Here is a 25,563-nt window from a genome sequence, read left to right on the forward strand (position 1 = left end):
ACCCTGAAAAAGTAACTACAGTATGTTTTTAAAAGCTAGTTTTGGTTCCTACTGTACCCTGACCTCACAACACGGAATGAGCTTCTCGTCACGTGCTCGCGCAATATATCATGATGTTTCCACGGCCGCTCCGCACAGTGGCTCTGTTAGTGACACACAAGCAGCCATTTTAGAAGTTTTGGTCCCTGACAGCATCACAACTAGCCAGACTGCTGCTTAAAGTCACCAGAATTAGTACTGTAGCCTGACGTCAAGCTACTGTCGATGCCGGTAGGTGCACCATGGGAAAATTCACTTTAATATCAAAATAAAATGTCTTCTCAGCATTTGCTGAGCTCCACACTTGCTCAGAGCCGTCTCCATATGCAGGAGATTTGTATGGCACAGTAACCTCGCCTTCGAAAAATGGTGTCAGTACCCCTTTAAGCAACGGCTCTCTTTCTAAGCTGTCGTCAGACAGCATGCCTGGCTTCTTAGTGAATACGTCCGCAGCTACGTTAAATATACGCTCGAAGAACGCATTAGATGATACTCCTATTGTCAACACCGGAAAGGCCGATAGCAGTCCGCTGCTGCGACATAAGGGCAGCTCTGGGAATGTGCCAACTTTGAGATGAAGGAGTTTTGTGTAAGATTCCCAGGATAATTGGAATAAAAGGTAATGAGTAACGTGACACTTCATGTTACCGAAAAATGTTAACATAAGTACGTTGCCCGTTACAGTTACGAAACAATAACGAGCACGTTACTAAATTACCGAAAAAAGTAAGGCGTTCCCTGTAACGGCATTACTTGTAACGCGTTACCGCCAACCTTGCTTATCAAACCTCCCAGCGTGTGTTCTGTTAGCTCTAGAATAAACACTGGTTCCTCGTGTCCTGCGTGCAGGAAAGAAAACTTAAGGGCTTGTTTTTCTTGGTTACACACAACCTTAATGACAATGAAGCCAAGGAAAGTATAGGGGACGTTATTTGCAGCAATTATAATATAAATGTGAAGAAATTAAACTGGATGAAAGAACTACTTGCCGCCAGCAAAGACCAAGCCGGCAGCCTTCGGATGGTGCATCCGATGCTCTACCAATTGAACTACAGCGATGCTCGTCCTCCCGTCGACTTATCGGGTATATCTGTACATTTAAACCTGGGAGTGTGACGCCCGTAGGCAAAAAAAAAGAGGGTTCCACAGTCGCCGTCATGGCTACGAGCAGCGCTAACACTCCCAGGTTTAAATGCAGATATTCGTGTTCTGCGCGTAATCTTAACAGAACAGTTTGAAACAACTGCGAAGTTGCCAACACTGTGGCGCAGCCTACAACAAGTGGTGGCAACAGGTTTTTGTGGGTGAAGCCCAATCACATTAAAATAAAAGAAATAAGCGCATGTGGCAATGGAGTGGATACGAAGGGATGGGAAACGCAGCCAAGGATGGCAGCAAGTTAGAAGGAGTGACGATATTACGTAGTTTGCAAGGGTACAATGGAATCGGCTCACAGAAAACAAGGTAATTTGAGATTGCACTCACCTCTGAGCCGCAGGAAGAAGATGTGGATGGGATTGCCAAACTTGAAGTTGCACCCACTGAACAGCCGCCTGCATTGAAACAAGAACAGTGTACCAATGAGTGAACTTACAGAGACCCAAAGAACATTCTCATGAGGGCCACACACTAAGCAAGCCCTACAGGCCACCCACAAGAGCCAGTTTTCTTCTGCTTCATGGTGCTTGCACTAGAGGGACTCAATAAATCAGGATTGTGTGATCAGGTGATCCTAGTGTAATTATGCGTTTTCAACTGTATAAGTTCTTCTGCTGAACTTTAGGTATGCCAAGCTGCCCTTGAGCAGCTTTCACCTAAACCCCCCTATCTGTGTTGTAGGATGGGAAAATAAAAAACTGAAAGGCTAATTTCCCTTTCTGGGAGTGGCATGGCTTGCAGGGTTGCTGACTCATAGTCACCAATCTATGACGCACTCTTTCATCCTGTGCAGCTGTCCAGTCTACAGAGCCAGGCTTAGCGAGGCCAGTAACAAGTCACTGCTTGGCTGATGACGCAGCTGACACACTGCTTACATCCTTCCAATACTGATTCTTGGTTTGGCTCTCGCCCACGTCTAATGAAAGCGTCCACGTGAACACTCATCAGAGTGCGACAAAAAAAAATTATATTAACCCCTTGATGGGTATGGACTCAGCCTCCACGGATGCAGTCCCGGCAACATCAAAGGCTAGAACGCAGAGAGTACCCAGCACCACATTCAAAGCTCAACAGAGGACAGCACCATACTGAGACAGTGGCGAATCCAAGGGTGGGGGGTCCCAAACAAAGCCACCAACCACTCCCCCTTCCGGCACCATTTTTCAGCACGCGGAATTTTTTAGACCGCTGCGGCGAGAAATGCACCAATCACTTCTACCCGCACCCCATTCTGCACCTTCAGACAAAACTGGAATGTGTTTGAATGATCGCATGCTTGAGCATGCCAACCACGGGCACTGTAGAGTCCTCTATGCGAGGAGGCATCTTCCGAATAGTCATTCATGGGACCACCCCCGTCCCAAGACAACAAAACAAAGAAATATCCTTTTCGGGAAAGTGGATTCCGCATCCACATTTTGAACGTGAAGGATATTCTCTCGCATACAGTGTGCAGAACTCAACAATGCAGCCCTTCAACGAGGGCTCACCAGGTGTCGACAAATCCCCTCTGTGACGTTGTAAATATGAGTGGCCCCCCAAGAATGCACTGCTGTGGCAGTGACGTCTTCCTTCGTACGCCCGCATCACGTCGCTAGCGCCGCCAATCTGACGGGCTCACCTTGCCCTTTCCCGGGGGAAAAATGGAGGTGGTCCCATACGTTCTTCCCCTTCGGGGCGTCGCGTGGAGACTGTTACCTTATTTGACAAATGAAGTGAACAATATTTTCCCTAGCAATCGTCCAAAAGACATTTAAGCCGGGCTTTGGCCCGCTGGAAGAGGCATCCGCTACCAATATGCAATCAAGTAAACATCTCTATACATTTGATCTCTTAACATCGCTGTACGTCTTCCTCACTGCTGCCTCGAAGGCTCCTGGCCGGAAGGCAACTCCTGACAGTGCCCAATGAGGCCTTTCAGCAAAGCTTGACACTCGATTGTCCCACTCGGTACATCCAGTGGAGGTTAAATGACCTTAGAAGGACGTTCTTCAAAGTGAGCATTGCCTTGTCGAGTGTGACGATAAAAGCCCAAGACGATCGTACCCAGTCAAAAAAAGTGAATGGGTCCAACTGGTCATACCAGTTCCCAGCAATTGGTCCCAAATGGAATGAATTGGAAACCAAGTGGAATGCTGCACTTCAACAGGAAGGACCAATTGGACCTCACAGTTCCAAGTGGTCATTCCAATTGGTCCACCGTTTGCCAATTGGTCTCCCAAGTGGAATGCTTCTTAGTCCAATTTGTGGTATCCGCCGCCATGCCCTGCCGAACTACGTCGGAGAGCCGCAGGATCACGAAGTAACTACACCGACCCAGTACCTCAAACAACTCTGTTTATTCTTAGTCCGTGATGGTTAATATACACAGATGTTAGCTGACATGATAAGGCGCGTGCGCGTGCATCTGCGCATGCCATGCGCATGCGCATGGGCTATCTAGATGATAACGCACATGCTGAATACAACATTCTCCCTCCCCTCAAAAACTTGAACAATCACTTAGAAAGAGTAACAATAAGTAGACACTACATAGCAATCAATGTCGTTCATAGTCTTTTAACCACGACGGTGGTCTTCTTAGCCTCGTCGACCGCCTCAGTTCTGGAAGGTCCCTTGAAACTGAGGCTCCCAGGTTTGACGGCTGGGGTGCATCATCGGAATCGTTTGGCGAGTCACAACAGGAAGATTCTACAGGAGTAGCAGGCCGAGGGCAGGGTACTAGCCGATTCCGATTCCAGGTGCGACCATCACTTAGTTTGTAAGTGTCTTGGCCACATTGGTCAATGATTGTGAACGGGCTTGAGTAACTCACAGCACCCTTAGGCACATGATCTGGCAGCCTGATTCGTACCGGTTGACCTGTTGTTAACGGAGACTGCTTTGCAGCTCGTCGACGGTCGGTGTAGGTCTTACTTGCTTGTTGCTTTTGCTTTACCCTGCTGCGGACGGCCTCCATTGCTGCATGTGGGTCTTGAAAAAACTGTTTACCTGGCGCTCCTACTAGATCCAGTTTAGTTCTGGGATGGCGGCCGTGCAGGAGAACGGAAGGCTTCACTCTTGTAGTGGCATGCGGCGTGAAACGGTAAACTCCTAGATATTCGGTGATGGCTTCCTTGAGAGACCGACGTTCACGCGTGCAGACCTGAACATACTCTTTGAGCACCCGGTTAAATCTTTCCACTTGGCCATTCGTTTGCGGGTGGTAGACTGCCGAATACGTATGGGTGATGCTGCGTTCCTTGAGAAAACTGTCGAACTTGCAGGCTGTAAACTGAGGACCATGGTCACTCACAATCTCGTCTGGGTATCCTTCCCTGCTAAAAATACTTCGTAGGAAGGAAATAACTGTTGTAGCAGTCACCCTCGCAGCGAAGCAAACCTCTGGCCACTTGCTGAAGTAATCAATGGCCGTAATCGCGAAACGACAATCTGCAGACACGTTCGCAAAAGGACCCACAATATCAATTCCTAGCTTCTGCCATGGTGCCGACGGGAATGCAACTGGCTGCAATGGTGGTGTCACTTGTTTTGCAGACTTGTCAACTGACTGGCATACCACAAGATGCAATCAACTGTTCTACTTGTTTGCACATAGCAGGCCACCAGTATTGCTCACGTAGTCGCTGTTTTGTCCTTGTTATTCCTGGGTGAGACGAGTGGTGAAGTGACCGAAAGTTGAAGCAATGAACCTGCACCAACCGCCCAAGTTCCTGCCGACGCCCGGGAAGCCTACCCTTCCGTGGACGCAGTGGCACCGCCTTTTCAAGAATTATCTCCTGGCATCGGGGAGCGACGTCCACTCATCTGCTCGCCGTAAAGCTTTGCTGTTGCACTGCTCGGGGGTGGAAGGCCAGCGATTGTACTACGCATTACCGCATACAGCGGGAAAAGAAGAAAGCGGCCCGAGCGACGAGTACGATGCAGCGGTGGCTGCGTTGGACGCCTACTTTACTGCTAAAACGAACATCGTCGTGGAACGGCACCGGTTCGGACAGCGCACCCAACTGCCTGGGGAGACCGCAGCAGCATTCGTCACGGCACTGCGCGAGTTGGCATTGTCCTGCAACTTCGGGGAGCAAACTGACGACTTCATTCGTGACCAGCTTGTAGCAAAAACGAGCAACCATGTACTTCGGGAACGCCTACTTCTGGAAGGAACTTCGCTTACGCTTGAACGTGCGCTGACTATCTCGAACAACATTGAAGAAGCCACGAAATACTCACTTGAGCTACAGTCATCAGCCGCGAGCATCCAAAAGGTGGATAAACATCAGATGCCAGCCCGTACAGAAGCACGAATGCCGTTTTCGCAGCACAAAGCGTGTTTTCGTTGCGGGTCTTCTCGGCATCTCGCAGATTCCAAAACATGCAAGGCGCGGGATAAAACATGCAGTAAATGCGGCAAACGGGGACATTTCCAGCGTGTATGTCGGAGCGGCATGCCAGACGAGCGGGCACTTGCTGTCCGAGAGGTCGATACCTCCAATATATCCGAAGACCTCAACGTGTTGCTTCTCGCCCGGCAGAAAAAAGCAGCAATACATGTGGACACCCTCGTGCAGGACGTACCCGTACGTCTCCTCGTAGACACAGGCTCTGCTGTCTCGATTCTGTCGGCCGTCACGTATTCGAGGTTGAAATGCCCTCCGGTGCAGCCGACCTCAGCGGCACTGTACGATTTTTCTCGCCGCAGAATAAGCACTGAGGGGTGTCTTACGGCGCCAGTCTTCTTCCAAGGTCGGCACGCCGAGATACTTTTCTACGTCGTCAAAGGCGGTACGGACATCCTCGGCATCGACGCTATCGAAGCCCTGCGGCTGCACATCAATGGTATGTCACTTCAATGCACTAACATTACGCAAGCGCCACAAGGCCTTGATCCTGAACTTTTCTCCGCATTTTCAACCTTGTTCGATGGAAAGTTAGGGCTAGCAGCCAATTTCATTCACAAGGTCAAGATAAGACAAGGGGTCACGCCTGTCGCTGCTAAGTTACGCCGTTTGCCATTTTCAGTGCGAGACGCGGTGCGTGAAGAGCTGCAGCGCCTTGAGCAGAATGATGTGATAGAAAAGGTGGATGCCTCAGAATGGGTATCACCAATCGTAGTAGTGGCAAAGAAAAATGGCAAGATAAGAATTTTTGTCGACCTACGCGAACCGAACAAAGCGGTTGTCATTGACAAATTTCCGTTGCCTCACACGGAAGAACTGCTGCACAAACTTCACGGTGCAAAGTATTTTTCCAAGATTGATTTAGCAGCCGCATACCACCAAGTCCTGCTGAGTCCTGAAAGTAGAGAATTGACTACCTTCATAACCGATAGTGGATTGTACCGATTCAAACGCGTCTGCTTTGGCCTTGCATCGGCACCGTCTGCTTTTCAGAAAATGATGGTCACTGTCCTGCAGAAATGCAAAAATACTTTGTGCTACATAGATGACGTGATTGTGTTTGGTAGCACGCCTGAGGAGCATTTCAAGAACCTGAAGCAAGTGTTGCACTTGATTGCAAAGTCGGGATTCAAGCTGAATGACAAATGCATTTTCAATGTTCAAGAAATAGAATTCCTTGGGCACATGATAAGTCACCAGGGTATACGGCCTCTACAAAGCAACATTGACGCCATCAAGGCTGCACCAGCACCAACGGATATCAGTACCCTGCGCTCATTCTTAGGAATGGTTGGCTATTACGCAAAGTTCGTACCTGACTATGCAGTGCTTGTTGAGCCTCTTCGTGAGCTCTTACGTAAGAATTCCACGTTCACTTGGAATCCTGCCAGACAAGCTTGTTTCGAGCAGCTGAAAAGTACTTTGTCCACAAGATGTTTACAGCTTTTTGACCCTGTGGGTGACATTATCGTTACCACAGACGCCTCATCCATCGGGCTAGGAGCAGTGTTGCAACAGACAAGAAATGATGAGCTAGTAACGATTTCATTTGCTTCTCGCAGGCTTACTCCACAGGAACAGAAGTACTCCGTTGGGGAACTGGAAGCCCTTGCATGCTTGTGGGCATGCGAACACTGGAGAGTTTACCTTTGGGGCCGTCCATTCACTCTGCGCACCGACCACCAGGCTCTGACTACACTCTTAAGTACAAAGGGAGTAGGTCGCCGTCCGTTCCGAATAGCAAGGTGGCACGCAAGACTACTGGCATACAACTTCACAATTGAATTCCAAAAGGGTGACAAGAATACGGTTGCTGACGCTCTTTCAAGGATGCCTCTCCCAGTTCAAGTGGAGGAGGAAGAGACTGGGGAGACCGTTTGTGTAGTCTCACCATGCGTTACCCATGAGGAGTTTGTTGCTGAAACAATGCAAGACCACCTGCTGCAACAGGTCATGAAGTGGGTGACTTCGACATGGCCTGCAGTGAAGACGTTGCCTGCCGATGCAGTTCCATTCTACAGGGTGCGGACTGAGCTCTCAGTCGTTGGAGACCTCCTACTTCGTGGAGACAAGTTCGTCGCACCTTCATCTCTCGTAGGACGGCTACTTGACGCAGCCCACGAGTCCCACCCTCGTCGCCAACTGTGGTATCCGCCGCCATGCCCTGCCGAACTACGTCGGAGAGCCGCAGGATCACGAAGTAACTACACCGACCCAGTACCTCAAACAACTCCGTTTATTCTTAGTCCGTGATGGTTAATATACACAGATGTTAGCTGACATGATAAGGCGCGTGCGCGTGCATCTGCGCATGCCATACGCATGCGCATGGGCTATCTAGATGATAACGCACATGCTGAATACAACACAATTGGTGTCACAAATTCCAATTGGAAAACCATTGGAACAGTGCGTTCCAATTGGCCTCCAAATTGGAATGCTTGTTGGTCCAATTGGATGTGCACATTCGAATTCGAAAAGCACTATACAATCGTAGCAGACCCATTGTTTGAAATATTTAGTTGCAATATATTTGTAACTAACATGGCAACCCTAAAAAAAAGGTAGGTATTGGATGACCATTTGGGAACCCGTTAGCTTCAACTGGATGATCACATCTACTCAATTGGTCAACCAATTGAACACCACCTGCAAGCCTACCCACTTTACAACGATGCAAAGTTTGCGAACAGCCGCCGCACTTCGCTGACACGAGAACACGGACAGAAAACGGCTGACAAGCGTTGGTTTCGTACTAACAAACCATCCAAAAAAGTTGCACTTGAAGAAGAAAGATAAGGTGAAAATAAGCTCTAAAATAAAAAAAAGAATTCTTGCTTACAAAATTTTGTACTGTTTGTTGACAAAAGCGATAATCTTAAAATTTAATTTTCTCAGAAGTGCGCGCGTTGCGGCAAGTGCCATCAGCATAGTCATCGCGACCGGACCGCGCTTTCTTGTGGACGCATCAGACGCATCATGTCACAGGTCACCGGCGTATTTTATATCCGGCGTCTTTGAAATATTCATGTTGGCACGGTCCGTGGATTCAGCCACATTCGAGGTAAGTATTTTACTTTTGAACTTTTGCAATTGTTGCATTATTAGCAGCTTTCGCACATTTCGTTCTTTACCCTAACTAGTGCTGGCTCGCGACTGCAGCCAACTGCAGTGGACACGGTGCACGGGCGCAGCAAGCATAATGTGTAGGAGCTACTGTACGCGGTAAGTTTTGTTACATCGCTACCATTTTCATCTTGTAGATCGTATGAGCGGAAAACAGCAGGAATAGAAGGAAAGCAGGACAGACACTCAACTTACTACTGCAGTTTATTGGATATTTTTCTCGCGAGAGGACGGAATCGCGCATGTGCAGCCACCTTATCACAAGAGAGACAAGGCCAACAGGAAGGTTACTTATCCGAACTGCCGCCCTTTAACTATTTAGAAAGCCTATTTCTTTATCATTCAGCGCTGCCGAGGGAACACTGATGCACGGGGTTGAGTTTGCTTTAATCTGTACAGCTTCCGTCATCTCGGTGGTCAGTCTGTGTTTTGATTTGCTAAGAACATTAGTGCTCGTAAACTGCCGATTGCACCCGCAATCTCTGCAGTGCAGAGAGAGGTGCATGCCACCTGCGAGAACCTCCCATGACGATGCATGTTCTCTGAGTCTGTCATTTAGACATCGGCCCGTCTGGGCGATGTACACTTTTCCGCAGCTCAACGAAACTCTGTACATGACCTCATCAGTACAGGGAACAAAGTGCATGGCACGTGTTTTTCTGCAACCTTTCTGGTTCACATTTCCCTTCCCATGATTTTAACCATGGAGCACAGCTTGGCCAGTTTGCAGGGGGCTGTGAGCACGACTTCAAAACCCCGTACTTGCGACCAATCTTCTCTCAAATTGTGCGACACAGAATGCAGATACAACATGACCACAACCTTTTCTGTTTTCCTTTTATCCTGGGTGTTGTTAGCATTTGTCCTCTTTAACAACACGCCACCCACTGCAACTAGCACCAACGTTTATAGATACTTTTTCAGTTCCGTATCTCCTCGCGGCGCGCGTAGGGAGGAGGCGGCCTGTCGCCGCACCCGCCACCACACCGCTGCAGTCGCGCTTTGCACTAGGAGAGCGAGGGTCGTCTGCTAGCGCGAAGGGTTTTGCATGAGCCTTTGCATACGGCCGAATGAGAATTGCGCGAACACTGTAACACTCCAGTTAGTTAACATTAATTGGACATGTACTTTAATTTGTGCGTGTCATATTGCTCACGAACTTGAAAAGATCTGTACAGACACGCTTCGTAGGCGTCAGTTCTGTGCAATGACAAAGCGCTCGCTTCGCCCTGCGCCTGTCCATGTCCGTTTTATTAAGACCACACTAGTTTTGCTATTGAGCATGCTCCAAAAATACGAATTTCAAACATAGAAAACTCGGGGTTACAACATTTTGTAGTACGAATTTAACATTGCTGTATCAATATACTCGAATTATTCGCCGAGAATTTTTCGCGGTTGGCAAGCGTGTCACGGATTTAGCGAAAACTGATGGACACATATCATTTCAGTAATTCTAGTGTGTTCATTAACTTGAAAATATTTGGTCTAGCCAAGAACACACCATATTTCGCGCATACTAATTTTGCAACTTCGCGTTACGTGACGTTTTCGAAAGTCTTGCATTGTACGAAATAATAATGCGCATTTGTATTGTTTCAAAACGCCAAGCAACATGCATTTCGGTCAATTAATTCGAACATGGTGGCATCGCAAAAAATATTACTTTGTGAAAGCAAACCGAGATCCTTGGTATGCAAAATGAACGGGAAAACATTTTTACACGCGACTGCAATGTACAGCATTGTTGGCAGTCAGTAGCATAACCAGGCACTACATTCGGGGAGGGGGGGGGGGGTAATCATATTTTTGGTACGTTCGTGCGTGTGTTTGTATGAGTGCGTGAATATACACATGCAAAATCGAAAAATATCGGAGGAGAAACACCACGTTCCTGGCTACGCTTCTGTTGGCAGGTATGCTGCCAACTAATTTTTAAAACTTGCTTTCTTGCTCTCTCTCTGTGCCTAAATGGTACTGCTGTTTTCCAAGCATTTGGCTTGTGCAAAGAAGTGCATGGGAGTAAATAAAAGTGAAGCCAACAGTGTTTGTACCTCTCGTTATAAGAGCATTCAGCACACCCCAGAACAGGTCACCAAAAAATGTGCCCTTGAAAGCATGCTTCATAGCACGCTCTACCATACGTGCGCACATGCAAGCAGTTTCTCTGAAAGGCTACCACTGACACATTCGCGCACAGCAGTGGCGTAGTCAGGGGGGGGGGGGCACACCGGGCTTGTGCCCCCCCCCCCCCCGAAATTTTTTTCGCTATAGCATACAGAGCTCAAAATGACACTCGATCACATTTGCCTGCCCGACCCCCCCTTAAGGTCAAGGAGGTGCCCCTCCCCCCCCGAAAAAAATTTCTGCAGCGCCCCTGGCACACAGTGACCAGCATAGACTCGTGCGGCATGAATCCCGCCTGCTATGGGCATCTTACTTGCAGACCTCACAGCGCGTTGTTTTCTTCAATTTGAAAGCCACGTAGCCTGCCAGTAACAAAAGGCTTTTGCTTCTGGTGATGATGCACAATTACCCATGGTCGTCTGAAGCACCTGAGAGGTCACGGAACGGCATGGACATAAGCTGTCGGCAAACTTTGTCTTTCATCGCATTTTTCTGGACAAGGTGTTAGACGTTCTTAAACTGCGCGAAATGACCAGGACACAAGCAAGAAAACACAGCGAACAACACGAACGCAGTTCGTGTTGTTCTCTTTTCTTGCTTGCGTCCTAGTCATTTCGTGCAGTTTAATAATGTCTAACAGCAATGAACCAACTAGCCCGCCAGAACATTACTCTGGACAAAAGACTCACGACGTTTTTCTTTCTTTTTTTTTTTTTTTTTTTTTTTTGCACAGAGGCTTTCAAATGCACTATGCAAGAGTGGCTAAACTTGGTCACCATGGTATATGGTCTCGCATGTTTTGCTCAGCGGTGTATCGGCGCGAGAAATAGCTCGCACCCAGTTTTCAAGAGGCTGCGGATTGGGCGACGGGGCAAAAAAGTGCCGCTTTACTGGGTTATGCTTTTGTACCCGCTGGTACAGCCGGCACGAAAAAAGTTCGCATCGCAAAGCTTGAAAACTGCTTGACTTCCTGTGGCAAGGAATGCTCGGTTGTATGAATTCACCGAAGTCGTCGAGAGTAACCTCGCGCATGCACAGCTAAAACACCCACGAAAAACATTCCATGACAGCCCCGCACGCGGCCAAGCACTACGGAAAAGAACACGTGTGCCCCCCCGCGCGACAGCGCTATTCACGACTGTGGCACCCTCTCACTGCCTGGGTAAAAGCGGCGACCGCCTTCGGCGGAGGAGTTACGGAACTGAAAAAGTATCTATAAACGTTGACTAGCACACTGTCAGGGTAACCCGAGCTGAGCAGGTGACTTGCTTGCGGAAGCTATGCTCTATGTTATGCAGACAAGATTTCTTCAGCAATGAACTAAGGCAGGAAATAGCAATTGCTATTTTCTTTACGAGCTTACTGTGAGATGAATCATAAGGTAACAGACCCTCCTTAGACCGCGGCGAAAATTCCTAGCAAACATGGGCAACTCGATTAAAGTTCATTATCATTCACTCATGAACAACCAGCCAATGATGATTTGCAGTTTTTAGATGTTACCGAGGTTTTTAATTGAGTTGACCATGTTTGCTGGGAATTTTCACTACAGTCTAAGAAGGGTCTGCATACCTTATGATTCATCTCACAGTAAGCTTGTAAAAAAAAAAGAGCAATTGCTATTTCCTGCCTTAGTTCGTCGTTGAAGAAGCCTTGTCCCCATTACATAAAGCACAGTTTCCTCAAGCGAGTCGCCTGCTCAGCTCGGGTTACCCTGACAGTCTGCTAGTTGCAGTGGGTGGCACGTTGTTAAAGGAGTTAAAGAGGACAAATGCTACCAACACCCAGGATAAAAGGAAAACAGAAAAGATTGTGGTTATGCCGTATGTGCATTCTGTGTCGCACAATTTGAAGAAGATTGGTCGCAAGCACGAGGTTGACGTCGTGCTCACAGCCCCTTGCAAACTGGCCAAGCTGTGCTCCATGGTTAAAAGATCATGGGAAGGGAAATGTAAACCAGAAAGGTTGCACAAAAACATGTGCCATGCACTTTGTTCCCTGTGCCGATGAGGTCGTGTACAGAGTTTCATTGAGCTGCGGGAAAGTGTACATCAGCCAGACGGGCCGATGTCTAAATGACAGACTCAGAGAACATGCATCGTCATGGAAGGTTCTCGCAGGTGGCACGCACCTCTCTCTGCACTGCAGGGATTGCGGGTGCAATCGGCAGTTTACGAGCACTAATGTTCTTAGCAAATCAAAACACAGACTGACCACCGAGATGGCGGAAGCTGTACAGATTAAAGCAAACTCAACCACGTGCATCAGTGTTCCCTCCATAGCGCTGAATGATAAAGAAATAGGCTTTCTAAATAGTTAAAGGGCGGCAGTTCAGATAGGTAACTTTCCTGTTGGCCTTGTTTTTCTTGTGGTAAGGTGGCTGCACTTGTGAGAAAAATTTCCAATAAACTGCAGTTGGAAGTTGAGCGTTTGTCCTGTCAAGTTCTTTCCTTCTATTCCTGCTGTTTTCCGCTCATACAATCTACAATATGTTGCACCAACTGGCCCAGCATACCACCTTATTGAACATTTTCATCCTTCGTGCAGAAGTGAACACACTTGTCTAAAACACTCGAACGGTGCGCTTTACACTGCACTGACGACGTTTGCATTAGAGCTGTGCACGGGCCGTATTTCCGAGCCCGAGCCCGGCCCGTGCCCGCTGACTTTGTCGAAGGCCCGCCCGAGCCCGACGGCAAAGGGCTGCGAGCCCGCCCGGCCCGGCCCGACGTACGAAACCACAATCCCGGGCCCGGCCCGGCTTTTTGAAGGTTCGCTGCGAAAACAAAACATGGTTTTCCGGTAATTTGGCATTTTACCGAGCATATCAAATATGATCAAACGACACGCGACGAACAGTCTCTATTACACAGATTACAAATTACAAGTAGACGGCCTCATGCCAGCAACACTGGTGTTCGCTCGCCAAAGTCGTCACGTGTATGGGGTATGCCCATGCAAGCGTCAGCTTGCACGAAGGCGATCTACGTCGGGTCGCTGTCGTCGCTGTCGCGTGCATTTTCACCCATATGGGATTTGGCCTTAATTCTAACGCGAACGGTCGCGTGGCGCCATCACTAGCTCAGGTGGTGTTACTTCTCTGTTTGTCGGAGTGCAACAGATGCAGTGCTTTACCTGCTCCCCTTTTGTTTAAAGTAGCGAATGGACAGGAAAAGCGGTAAAGCGCGGTCGCGGAAAAGGCGCTGCACGCGTGCTGGAAAACAATTCCCGCTCATTCTCTATATTTCGGGCTTGAGTCGGGCTTTGCGACGGGCCCGAGCCAGGCTCGATAAAACTCCAAGTAGCCCGAGCCCGGCCCGGGCCCGAGGTGAAAATACGTCGGCCCGCCCGAGCCCGGCCCGCGGGCCGGGTCGGGCTTTCAGGGCTACCCGGAGCCCGTGCACACCTCTAGTTTGCATGCATGACTGCTTAGGGTGAATGCTCGAGCGTGGGCTATATCAAACTGCTCGTGCTGGAGTGTGCTGTTACAGCATCTTGGAAAAGTGTGTTAACCTCTGTACTACAGCCATGTTGCTCATTTTCCTCACAGTCTTGTCATATTTTTCTTTCACGCAGCATGTCTGATTGCTGACGCAACGCGGAACAAAGAAAGAACCCTAAGCAACGAGAATATATCCGCGACCTCTTCTCCTGAAGCTGAAGCAGAGCGGGCAACAGTTTGACAACGAATACCCTTGGTAGCAGGAATTGTAGAGCTGTACTATGAAGCCCCTTCTGTATGAGATGTTTTCACCGAACAACTGTTGTGTAATAAAGGCTCTTCGTGTTGAACACCACCTAGTTTCAATTGGGTGACCATTTACTATTAACTGGATTGCTTGTTGAACACCAGTTCACTTTAACTGGTTACCCATTTGGACACCAGTTAGCTTCAATTGGATTACCACATCTATTCAGTTGGTTAACCAGTTGAACACCACCTACCTTCAACTGGCTGACCAGTTAGACACCAGTTCTCTTCAACTGGTTACCCATTTGTGCACCAGCTAGCTTCAATTGGATGACCACTTCTATTCAATTGGTTAACCAATTTAACACCACCTAGTTTCAATTGGGTGACCATATACGATTAACTGGATTACCAGTTGAACACCAGTTCACTTTAACTGGTTACCCATTGGGCACCAGCTAGTTTCAATTGGATGACCACATCTATTCAATTGGTTAACCAATTAAACACCACCTAGTTTCAAATGGGTGACCATTTACGATCAACTGAATTACCAGTTGAACACCAGTTCACTTTAACTGGCTACCTATTTGGGCACCAGTTAGCTTCAATTGGATGACCATGCGTGTTCAAATAGTTAACCAATTGGACCCCAGTCTATATCAACTGGTCAACCAATTACCACTAGCTCTACCCAAATGGTTTACCAATTGGATATGAACTGGTTTACCAATTGGATGTAATTGGTACGTTCCAATGGGTGGCGAAATTCCAATTGGTCGAAAATCAGTTGGGGCCAATTGGTATTTTTCCAATTGGACCACAATTGGACCAATTGGAGCATTCCAATGCTTTGTTTGAGAAAGGGTTATATGCCCTCACGAGCTGCAAAGTAAGGTCTGTATTTTTTTTTTCTGCGAAAGAGCAGATAATTGTGAAATGGGGAAAGGAGAATCTAGTCCCCATGCTCTTTCCACATATCTTTGCCCTTTTCTGCTTCCCTATGCACATTTCCAACGAAGGCTTCTTGGATTATCCAAGGTAACAGGCGCGAAGACGACGACAGACAAGAAGAGAGAGAGACACACACACAGGTCACCACTGCCAACAGTGTTTATGAAAGGCTTCTTAAGCACCGTCGAAGTCCCCTCTGGGCTCTGCTATAAATATGCATGACCATCCTCGCCTCCGTCCGATGACCACCGAAAAACAACACCAAGGGGGGAGCGTGGAACCACAGGCAAACATTTGTGCTACCAGTGCAGACTCCTTACCTTTCGCAAGGTGGCATCAGCTGCAGCGCGATGCCGACTTGCGGTGCTGCATGCTGGCTGCTCAAACGACGTTGAAAAAAGAGACAAGCTTTTTTGTTGTTGTACGAGGAAAAGAGAACATCAAACGGTGAGGGAGATGGCTGCGTCGTATCGGGAGGAAGAACTTTGCCACCGAGGGAAGCTTTGCGACGTAAGTCGATCATTAGTGATTGGTTTCGTCTGCACATGATTTCCGAAGTCTTTTAGATTAAGCTGAGGCTTGATACTGCTTGATACAGATGTTTAAGTTGAATGAAACAAAAAGCAATGTGTCATTAGCGTCTCCGTTTTCTCGGACGGTTTTGATCAATGAAAGCGCGCGATCGTTCTAGCTCGCTCGTATTGGGTTGGGTATTTGAAACCGGCGATAGCAATTACAGCAAAATCCTTAGCGTATTATATTCCCATTTCTGAACATTTACTGCTCGTGCAGATACTTTTCACCAGAGTCCTTATTAAAAAAACACTGGTTCCTTTCTGTCATGTTTCAAGCAATCACTTCATCACACCGCATGCAATGAGAGAAGGAGGTTGCAATAACTTGAAAAATGCAGACATTAATGCGAAGGAATGTGTCTTCACTCTTCTCGCCCCTTTCCCTTCAGTTACTGCGAGCTGTGCATACCCCCCCCCCCCAAATGAAAGAACCGCCTCCCCCAAAGAAGGTCCCTGGATCCGCCCTTGTACTGAGAAGACTGCAGAGCAACACTTACACCCACGATACACTAATGCACAGGCTGTGCCCAACGTTACACAACTATCTATGCCCAATTTGCGGCGTACCTGACACCTTGGCCCACATGATCCTCGCGTGCCCGCACAATATACAGACAGACACAAAGCCTTCGCCGAATGCCTATAACACCAGTCAAGAAAACAATGACCTTCTCGAAACGTGGGACACCAAGCTCGCCTCACAGGACCTAGACCAACAACGACTCTCGTTGCCAGGGCCAAGGAGGAAGCTAAGGCCAGAGGGTTCCTGGAATGAGGAGACCTCCCACTTAGGGTAGACGCGGGACTAGCACCGCAATACCGTTTGGTGCAATAAACGTTGATTCCTCCTCCTTAACCCCTTGACGCGTGAAGAAGCACACATATGTGAATGCAACCTGTTTTTGCCAGTTCTTTGGCCTAGTTGTGGTATCCACCGCCATGCCCTGCCGAACTACGTCGGAGAGCCGTAGGACCGCGAAGTAACTACACCAACCCAGTACCTCAAACAACTCTGTTTATTCTTAGTCCGTGATGGTTAATATCCACAGATGTCAGTTGACAGCGTGCACGTTCATCTGCGCATGCCTAGGGCTATCTAGATTATAACGCACATGCTGAATACAACATTCTCCCTCCCCTCAAAAACTTGAACAATCAATTAGAAAGAGTAACAATAAGAAGACACTACATAGCACTCAATGTCGTTTATAGTCTTTTAACCACGACGGTAGTCTTCTTAGCCTCGTCGACCGCCTCAGTTCTGGAAGGTCCCTTGAAACTGAGGCTCCAAGGTTTGACGGCTGGGGTGCATCATTGGAATCGTTTGGCGAGTCAGGAAGATTCTACAGGAGTAGCAGGTTGAGGGCAGGGTACCAGCCGCTTCCGATTCCAGGTGCGACGATCACTTAGTTTGTGAGTGTCTTGGCCACACTGGTCAATGATTCTCACAATGCTTTCCCCCCAGCATGCTTCGAACATTGTATTTTTCCTTCTGTCATTCACATATAAGCTACTGTATTGAATCGCGGGGTGTAACGTATACGACATACCTATAGCCATTACTACGACTAAAAAAGAGAGCCCTAAGCATAATAGGTGGAAACCATGAAAATTCATATAAAACTACATTTCAGGAATGACAAATCTTATCAGTTTGGGCACTTCGCGATTATAAGGTTGCCCTTTTTGTTCAGAAAATTATAGGCACTAGCTTTCCCCTCTCCTCCACTCTATTTACAACACCATCGCGAAACACAAGACACGCATCGAATGGCAATTTTAACTTACCTACAAGCTATAACTTATATGGAAAACACTTATTGGAATTTCATGGGACGAAAATTTGGAACCTACTACCCTTAGAAGTTAAAGTGGCAAGAAATTTTAAGCACAGTGTGAAATTATTTTGCTTGCAGCATCAAGACATGTAAATAGGCTTTTTTTTTCACTTTCTCCTGCGCTAATTAGTGCTTTTACCCAGTTACTTGTTATATATGATGATGATGATGAAACAAACTTTATTTGGGTATGTTGTGAAAATGCATATATGTACACGCACTTATGTATATAGTATGTATGTGCATATGTGAATAGTTGTATAAATAATTGTGTATATATGTGTTTATTGTTAAATATGCTCTGCTAGGCTGCTTTTATGTACTCCGATATGGACCGATCACTAGCCAATGTAGCCTAACGGTCCAGATATCTTACAATCTTTTCTTTGGTTTTTCAATAAAAACCAGATTGATTGATTGATTGATTGATTGATTGATTGATTGATTGATTGATTGATTGATTGATTGATTGACTGATTGTGAACGAGCTTGAGTAACTCACAGCACCCTTAGGCACATGGTCTGGCAGCCTGATTCGTACCGGTTGGCCTGTTGTTAACGGAGAATGCTTTGCAGCTCGTCGACGGTCGGTGTAGGTCTTACTTGCTTGTTGCTTTTGCTTTACCCTGCTGCGGACGGCCTCCATTGCTGCATGTGGGTCTTGAAAAAACTGTCTACCTGGCGCTCCTACTAGATCCAGTTTAGTTCTGGGATGACGGCTGTGCAGGAGAACAGAAGGCTTCACTCCTGTAGTGGCATGAGGCGTGAAACAATAAACTCCTACATATTCGGTGATGGCTTCCTTGAGAGACCGACATTCACACGTGCAGACCTGAACATACTCTTTGAGCACCCGGTTAAATCTTTCCACCTGGCCGTTTGCTTGCGGGTGGTAGACTGCCGAATGCGTATGGGTGATGCTGCATTCCTTGAGAAAACTGTCAAACTCGCAGGCTGTAAACTGAGGACCATGGTCACTCACAATCTCGTCTGGGTATCCTTCCCTGCTAAAAATGCTTTGTAGGAAGGAAATAACTGTTGTAGCAGTCACTCTCGCAGCGAAGCAAACCTCTGGCCACTTGCTGAAGTAATCAATGCCCGTAATCGCGAAACGACAATCTGCAGACACGTTCGCAAAAGGGCCCACAATATCAATTCCTAGCTTTTCCATGGTGCCGACGGAAATGCAACTGGCTGCAATGGTGGTGTCACTGGTTTTGCAGACTTGTCAACTGATTGGCATACACCACAAGATGCAATCAACTGTTCTACTTGTTTGCACATAGCAGGCCACCAGTATTGCTCACGTAGTCACTGTTTTGTCCTTGTTATTCCTGGGTGAGATTCGTGGGCTGCGTCAAGTAGCCGTCCTACGAGAGATGAAGGTGCGACAAACTTGTCTCCACGAAGTAGGAGGTCTCCAACAACTGAGAGCTCAGTCCGCACCCTGTAGAATGGAACTGCATCGGCAGGCAACGTCGTCACTGCAGGCCATGTCGAAGTCACCCACTTCATGACCTGTTGCAGCAGCTGGTCTTGCATTGTTTCAGTGACAAACTCCCCATGGGTAACGCATGGTGAGACCATACAAATGGTCTCCCCAGTCTCTTCCTCCTCCACCTGAACTGGGAGAGGCATGCTTGAAAGAGCATCAGCAACCATATTGTCACCCTTCTGGAATTCAATTGTGAAGTTGCATATCAGTTCTGCGGAATCCCGCAAGGTGGCGGAAGGGTTAAGAAAGGGAAAATAGACAACCACCTGTGGTTGTCTATTTTCCCTTTCTGAATTGTGAAGTTGTATGCCAGTAGTCTTGCGTGCCACCTTGCTATTCGGAACGGACGGCGACCTACTCCCTTTGTACTTAGGAGTGTAGTCAGAGCCTGGTGGTCAGTGCGCAGAGTGAATGGACGGCCCCAAAGGTAGACTCTCCAGTGTTCGCATGCGCACAAGCATGCAAGGGCTTCCAGTTCCCCAACGGAGTACTTCTGTTCCTGTGGGGTAAAGTGTGGGATTGGGCTAGTTGGTATTCCATTATTAACCTGCTCAGCGCAAAAATTTTACACGGTACACATACAAACGACGAGGACAAGCGCAGTCCTCGTCGTTTGTATGTGTACCGTGTAAAATTTTTGCGCTGAGCCTGTGGGGTAAGCCTGCGAGAAGCAAATGAAATCGTTACTAGCTCATCATTTTTTGTCTGTTGCAACACTGCTCCTAGCCCGATGGATGAGGCGTCTGTGGTAACGATAATGTCACCCGCAGGTTCAAAAAGCTGTAAACATCTTGTGGACAAGGTACTTTTCAGCTGCTCGAAACAAGCTTGTCTGGCAGGATTCCAAGTGAACGTGGAATTCTTACGTAAGCGCTCACGAAGAGGCTCAACAACCACTGCATAGTCAGGTACGAACTTTGCGTAATAGCCAACCATTCCTAAGGATGAGCGCAGGGTACTGATATCCGTTGGTGCTGGTGCAGCCTTGATGGCGTCAATGTTGCTTTGTAGCGGCCGTATACCCTGATGACTTATCATAAGCCCAAGGAATTCTATTTCTTAAACATTGAAAATGCATTTGTCATTCAGCTTCAATCCAGACTTTGCAATCAAGTGCAACACTTGCTTCAGGTTCTTGAGATGCTCCTCAGGCGTGCTAACAAACACAATCACGTCATCTATGTAGCACAAAGTATTTTTGCACTTCTGCAGGAGAGTGACCATCATTTTCTGAAAAGCAGACGGTGCCGATGCAAGGCCAAAGCAGACGCGTTTGAATTGATACAATCCACTATCGGTTATTAAGGTAGTCAATTCTCTACTTACAGGACTCAGCAGGACTTGGTGGTATGCGGCTGCTAAATCAATCTTGGAAAAATACTTTGCACCGTGAAGTTTGTGCAGCAGTTCTTCCGTGGAAGGCAACGGAAATTTGTCAATGACAACCGCTTTGTTCAGTTCGCGTAGGTCGATGCAAATTCTTATCTTTCCATTTTTCTTTCCCACTACTACGACTGGTGATACCCATTCTGAGGCATCCACCTTTTCTATCACATCATTCTGCTCAAGGCGCTGCATCTCTTCATGCCACGCATCTCGCACTGAAAATGGCAAACGGCATAACTTAGCAGCGACAGGCGTGACCCCTTGTCTTATCTTGACCTTATGAATGAAATTTGCTGCTAGCCCTAACTTTCCATCGAACAAGGTTGAAAATACGGAGAAAATTTCAGGATCAAGGCCTTGTGGCGTTTGCGTGATGTTAGTGCATTGAAGTGACATACCATTGATGTGCAGACGCAGGCTTCGATAGCGTCGATGCCGAGGATGTCCGTACTGCCTTTGACAACATAGAAAAGTATCTCGGCTTGCTGACCTTGGAAGAAGACTGGCGTCGTAAAACACCCCTCAATGCTTATTCTGTGGCGAGAAAAATCATACAGTGTCGCTGAGGCCGGCTGCACCGGAGGGCATTTCAACCTCGAATACGTGACGGGCGACAGAATCGAGACAGCAGAGCCTGTGTCTACAAGGAGACGTACGGGCACGTCCTGCACAAGGGCGTCCACATGTATTGCTGCTTTTTTCTACCGGGCGAGAAGCAACACGTTGAGGTCTTCGGATGTATTGCAGGTATCGACCTCTCGGACAGCAAGTGCCCGCTTGTCTGGCATGCCGCTCCGACAATACACGCTGGAAATGTCCCCGTCTGCCGCATTTGCTGCATGTTTTATCCCGTGCCTTGCATGTTTTGGAATCTGCGAGATGCCGTGAAGACCCGCAATGAAAACACGCTTTGTGCAGCGGCGACGGCATTCGTGCTTCTGTACGGGCTGGCATTTGATGTTTATCAACCTTTTAGATGCTCGCAGCTGATGACTGTAGCTCAAGTGAGTATTTCGTGGTTTCTTCAATGTTGTTCAAGATAGTCAGCGCATGTTCAAGCGTAAGCGAAGTTCCTTCCAGAAGTAGGCGTTCCCGAAGAACATGGTTGCTCATTTTCGCTACAAGCTGGTCACGAATGAAGTCGTCAGTTTGCTACCCGATGTTGCAGGTCAATACCAACTCGCGCAGTGCCGTGACGAATGCTGCTGCGGTCTCTCCAGGCAGTTGGGTGCGCTGTCCGAACCGGTGCCGTTCCACGACGATGTTCGTTTTAGCAGCAAAGTAGGCGTCCAACGTAGCCACCGCTGCATCGTACTCGTCGCATCGGGCCGCTTTCTTCTTTTCCCGCTGTATGCGGTAATGCGTAGTACAATCGCTGGCCTTCCACCCCCAAGCAGTGCAACAGCAAAGCTTTACGGCGAGCAGATGAGTGGACGTCGCTCCCCGATGCCAGGAGATAATTTTTGAAAAGGCGGTGCCACTGCGTCCACGAAAGGGTAGGCTTCCCGGGCGTCGGCAGGAGCTCGGGCGGTTGGTGCAGGCTCACTGCTTCCCTTTAGGTCACTTCACCACTCGTCGCCAACTGTGGTATCCGCCGCCGTGCCCTGCCGAACTACGTCAGAGAGCCGCAGGACCGCGAAGTAACTACACCGACCCAGTACCTCAAACAACTCTGTTTATTCTAAGTCCGTGATCGTTAATATACACAGATGTCAGCTGACATGATAAGGCGCGTGCGCGTGCATCTGCGCATGCCTAGGGCTATCTAGATTCTGATGATAAATAGATCTAGATCTGATCTGATGATAAATATCTAGATCTGATGATAAATAGTTACGCCCTCTTGCATGCTCTTCATTATGAACAAGGGACCCGTAGTGGCCCCGAAACGTCAATATATGTTTGTTTTTCCTTGAACAAGGCGAGTGCCTGTTTTATTTCTTCCAATGAATCCCCCTCGCCTGACGAGTTTTCGTCGAACCTTGGAATATATACAGGAAAATTATCAGCATGATATATTTTCTACAATGCGAAATCTATAATTGTTGATAACGTCCACTCAATGAGTGAGGTGCAACCTATTTCAACGAATGATGGGACTTACCCTATATGCCATCAATTCAGAGTTAGGTTGTTGCGGTGGCCGCATTTAGATGGAGGCGAAATGCTAAAGGCCCGTGTGCTTACATTTAGGTGCACGTTACAAGACCCCAGGTGGTTGAAATTTCACATTGTCTTTTTTTGAGAACAGCAGACAAGTATCTGGGACAGCGCGCGGAAAGATTGAAGGCACGGCGTCTCGTAACAACACTGGCCATTTCGGTTTGTCAAGGAGAACTTCGCCACCAAGCTCGCCATAATAGCGCCGCCTGTCTATGTCACTGTCCGAGAAGTGCTTCTCGCAAACGTAGTCACGAGGCGTCAGCTGTCGGTCTTTTCTTGGTATGGCGCGAGCCCACGCTTCCAACCTCACTGAGTCACTAGGAACTTTGAAGGTAATTACCTTCTCCTTGGAGGACGCGTACCCACTGCTGCAGTTCGGCACGACACATTTCTGCCCCATCCTGAAGAAGCACTGGTCGAAATCTGCAAAGCACTCTCCTTTGTCGCGGCGTGAAAAGCGCGTGCAAACATCGATGAGTCAGCGCCGACGGCGCAACGCCCGAAAGCCACTGAGAGGGCTAAAGAGAAAGAAACCAGCAAATCGCGAAGGAAACTTTCCCTCCCAAGGCCACCTACGCATGCGCGCGCACAACATGCGAGCGAGGAGCGAGGGGCGCGTGCATGCGGCGGCAGACGTCATCTGCTCAGGGGCCACTACTAGCAGTTCGTTTCAAGCGCTGTACAGTCTATAATTCTGGCAGTATCGATTAGGAACTGCAGCTAAAATATCTGTCATATCTACCGATTGATGTTACAGACAGAAATCTTAGAAATTTTACAATGTACGAGGCGCTATCACGATTTTTATGCGTCGTGTCCATAGAAGAGCATGTAAAAGATGGCAACAGGCCGAAAGCGTCATCTGTCGTGCTTCGGCGTAACCGCATTCCGCCGTGACGCTATCGCGCCGCCCTCGCGCGCTGCCGCGGCCGAGAGATTCTCCTCCTCAAATACTTCTTTCTCCGTGCCTTCAACACTCTACCTTCGTTGGCAGAATGGCTTGGCCCACAAGACAGTTCCAGGGGTACCACGTCATCACTTAAGCCGCGGACTCACTTGGAACAAGGGACCAAGGAGGCAACTAGGCCTAACCGGGAAAACGGCAAGTGGATCGTCAAGTTCCTGCTGAGCAAAGGCAACCGCAGTACCTCCTCGAGAGCATCGATGGCAAGTGCGACACAACATGGACGACGACGGATCGACTTAGACGCCGCGCCAACTGTACAAGCACGGTACGTCCGCTCCTGTACAGACGTGACCAAGAGGCCAGTGTGGCCGGACTAATAGCGTAGCTAGGGACCGAGCTTAGCTTAAAATTTTTGTCATGAATTTTATTTGCATGTATTGTCTGAGTTTGTGAACTTTGTGTGAGAGGTTTGGCAGTATTGTTCTAGATGAAATCTGTTTGCTGTGCCACCTCCGGCTCCCCGTCTCTCTCTCTCAATCCCATCCCTCGCAAGCGCTCCCGAGATGGTGTGACACCGGAGTCATCCTGTTTGCAGTGGACTGGGTGAACTCATCGCTATAGTTGTTGTAGGAAATGCTTTTCGTGGTCTGCTCGTGTTTCCTGTCTTTCTTGTGGGCTGTCGTGTTGGTAGTATGTTCGCTCCGGGTCGTCTCAGTGCTTCCCCACTTCCAACGTGCCGAATAGACAAACCGGATGGCACCAAAAAAGCGGAAGCCACTTTTGCTGCACGAGAAGTTAAACACTCTCCGCATAGTGAAAGAAAACAAGAGGAGGAAGAAGGAAGATTTGTTGCGCAGCTTTGCACGCAGTGAAGACAACGAAATCCACATGGCACTGCAGGTGCTTGAGAGACACCTTGTACTGATCGGGCGTGAGAAAATGCGCCAGGTGACACCTGACGCATTTCAAGCAAAAGCTTCAAAATAAAACTGTGTACCACTACTCCACGACTCTAATTTCTCACTTTTTCCCGTTTCTCGACTCTTCACACAATAAATAACAATAACTAACAACCTTAGTTGGAATACGCACATTACCAACATATGCAACTCTTTGTTCAGAAAACTTTGCTTTATCATACATAAGCTAGAAGATACACCCTCTAGCACTAGGTTAACGGCTTATACATCACTAATTCGGCCTAAACTCGAATATGCCAGCATTGTCTTTAATCCGTACACAAAAACTAATATTGATTCACTGGAAATGATTCAGCGTAAGGCTGTCAGGTTCATCTATTAAATATCGTAATAGTGACTCTTCCTCTAGTTTAATTAGAACTTTTTGTTGGGCTAGTTGGTGCATGTTTAACAGAAGGAACAAGGCGCAAACGAGACGAACACAACAAGTGACATGGACGAACTCCTACTGACAAGTGATTTTATTCAAAGCAAACGGGAATACATATAGGCTCACATTTCAACAGCGCTAATCACATGGTGTTCTTAAAAGCAATAAAAATTGTACGTGATGACGTATCTTTAACAAAAACGGAAATGTGATCAATGACACATGGTGTATAAGGAAAAAGCCACATGAATATGAAACAAAAATACTGGAACGATTACAGCAACAAAATCTACAAACAGATAACACAGTACCACTGTCACGTATCTCGGGAGCACTTGCAATATGTGATGGAGTTGAGAG

The 25,563-nt window shown here is 47.9% G+C and overlaps 1 protein-coding gene across 2 annotated transcripts in view; it reads right to left on the bottom strand.

The window, feature by feature from the left end:
- LOC119395155 (nuclear factor related to kappa-B-binding protein) overlaps nucleotides 1-25,563 on the bottom strand; it is a 755,896-nt gene that overhangs the window by 550,634 nt on the left and 179,699 nt on the right. For both annotated transcript variants that reach the window (XM_037662442.2, XM_049415825.1), the window contains exon 4: nucleotides 1,525-1,592. In XM_037662442.2, coding sequence (XP_037518370.2) covers nucleotides 1,525-1,592 — 68 coding nt within the window. The remainder of the gene's footprint in view (nucleotides 1-1,524; nucleotides 1,593-25,563) is intronic.

The sequence above is a fragment of the Rhipicephalus sanguineus genome, chromosome 5 (assembly GCF_013339695.2).
Source record: "Rhipicephalus sanguineus isolate Rsan-2018 chromosome 5, BIME_Rsan_1.4, whole genome shotgun sequence".
Taxonomy (NCBI): Eukaryota; Metazoa; Arthropoda; class Arachnida; order Ixodida; family Ixodidae; genus Rhipicephalus; species Rhipicephalus sanguineus.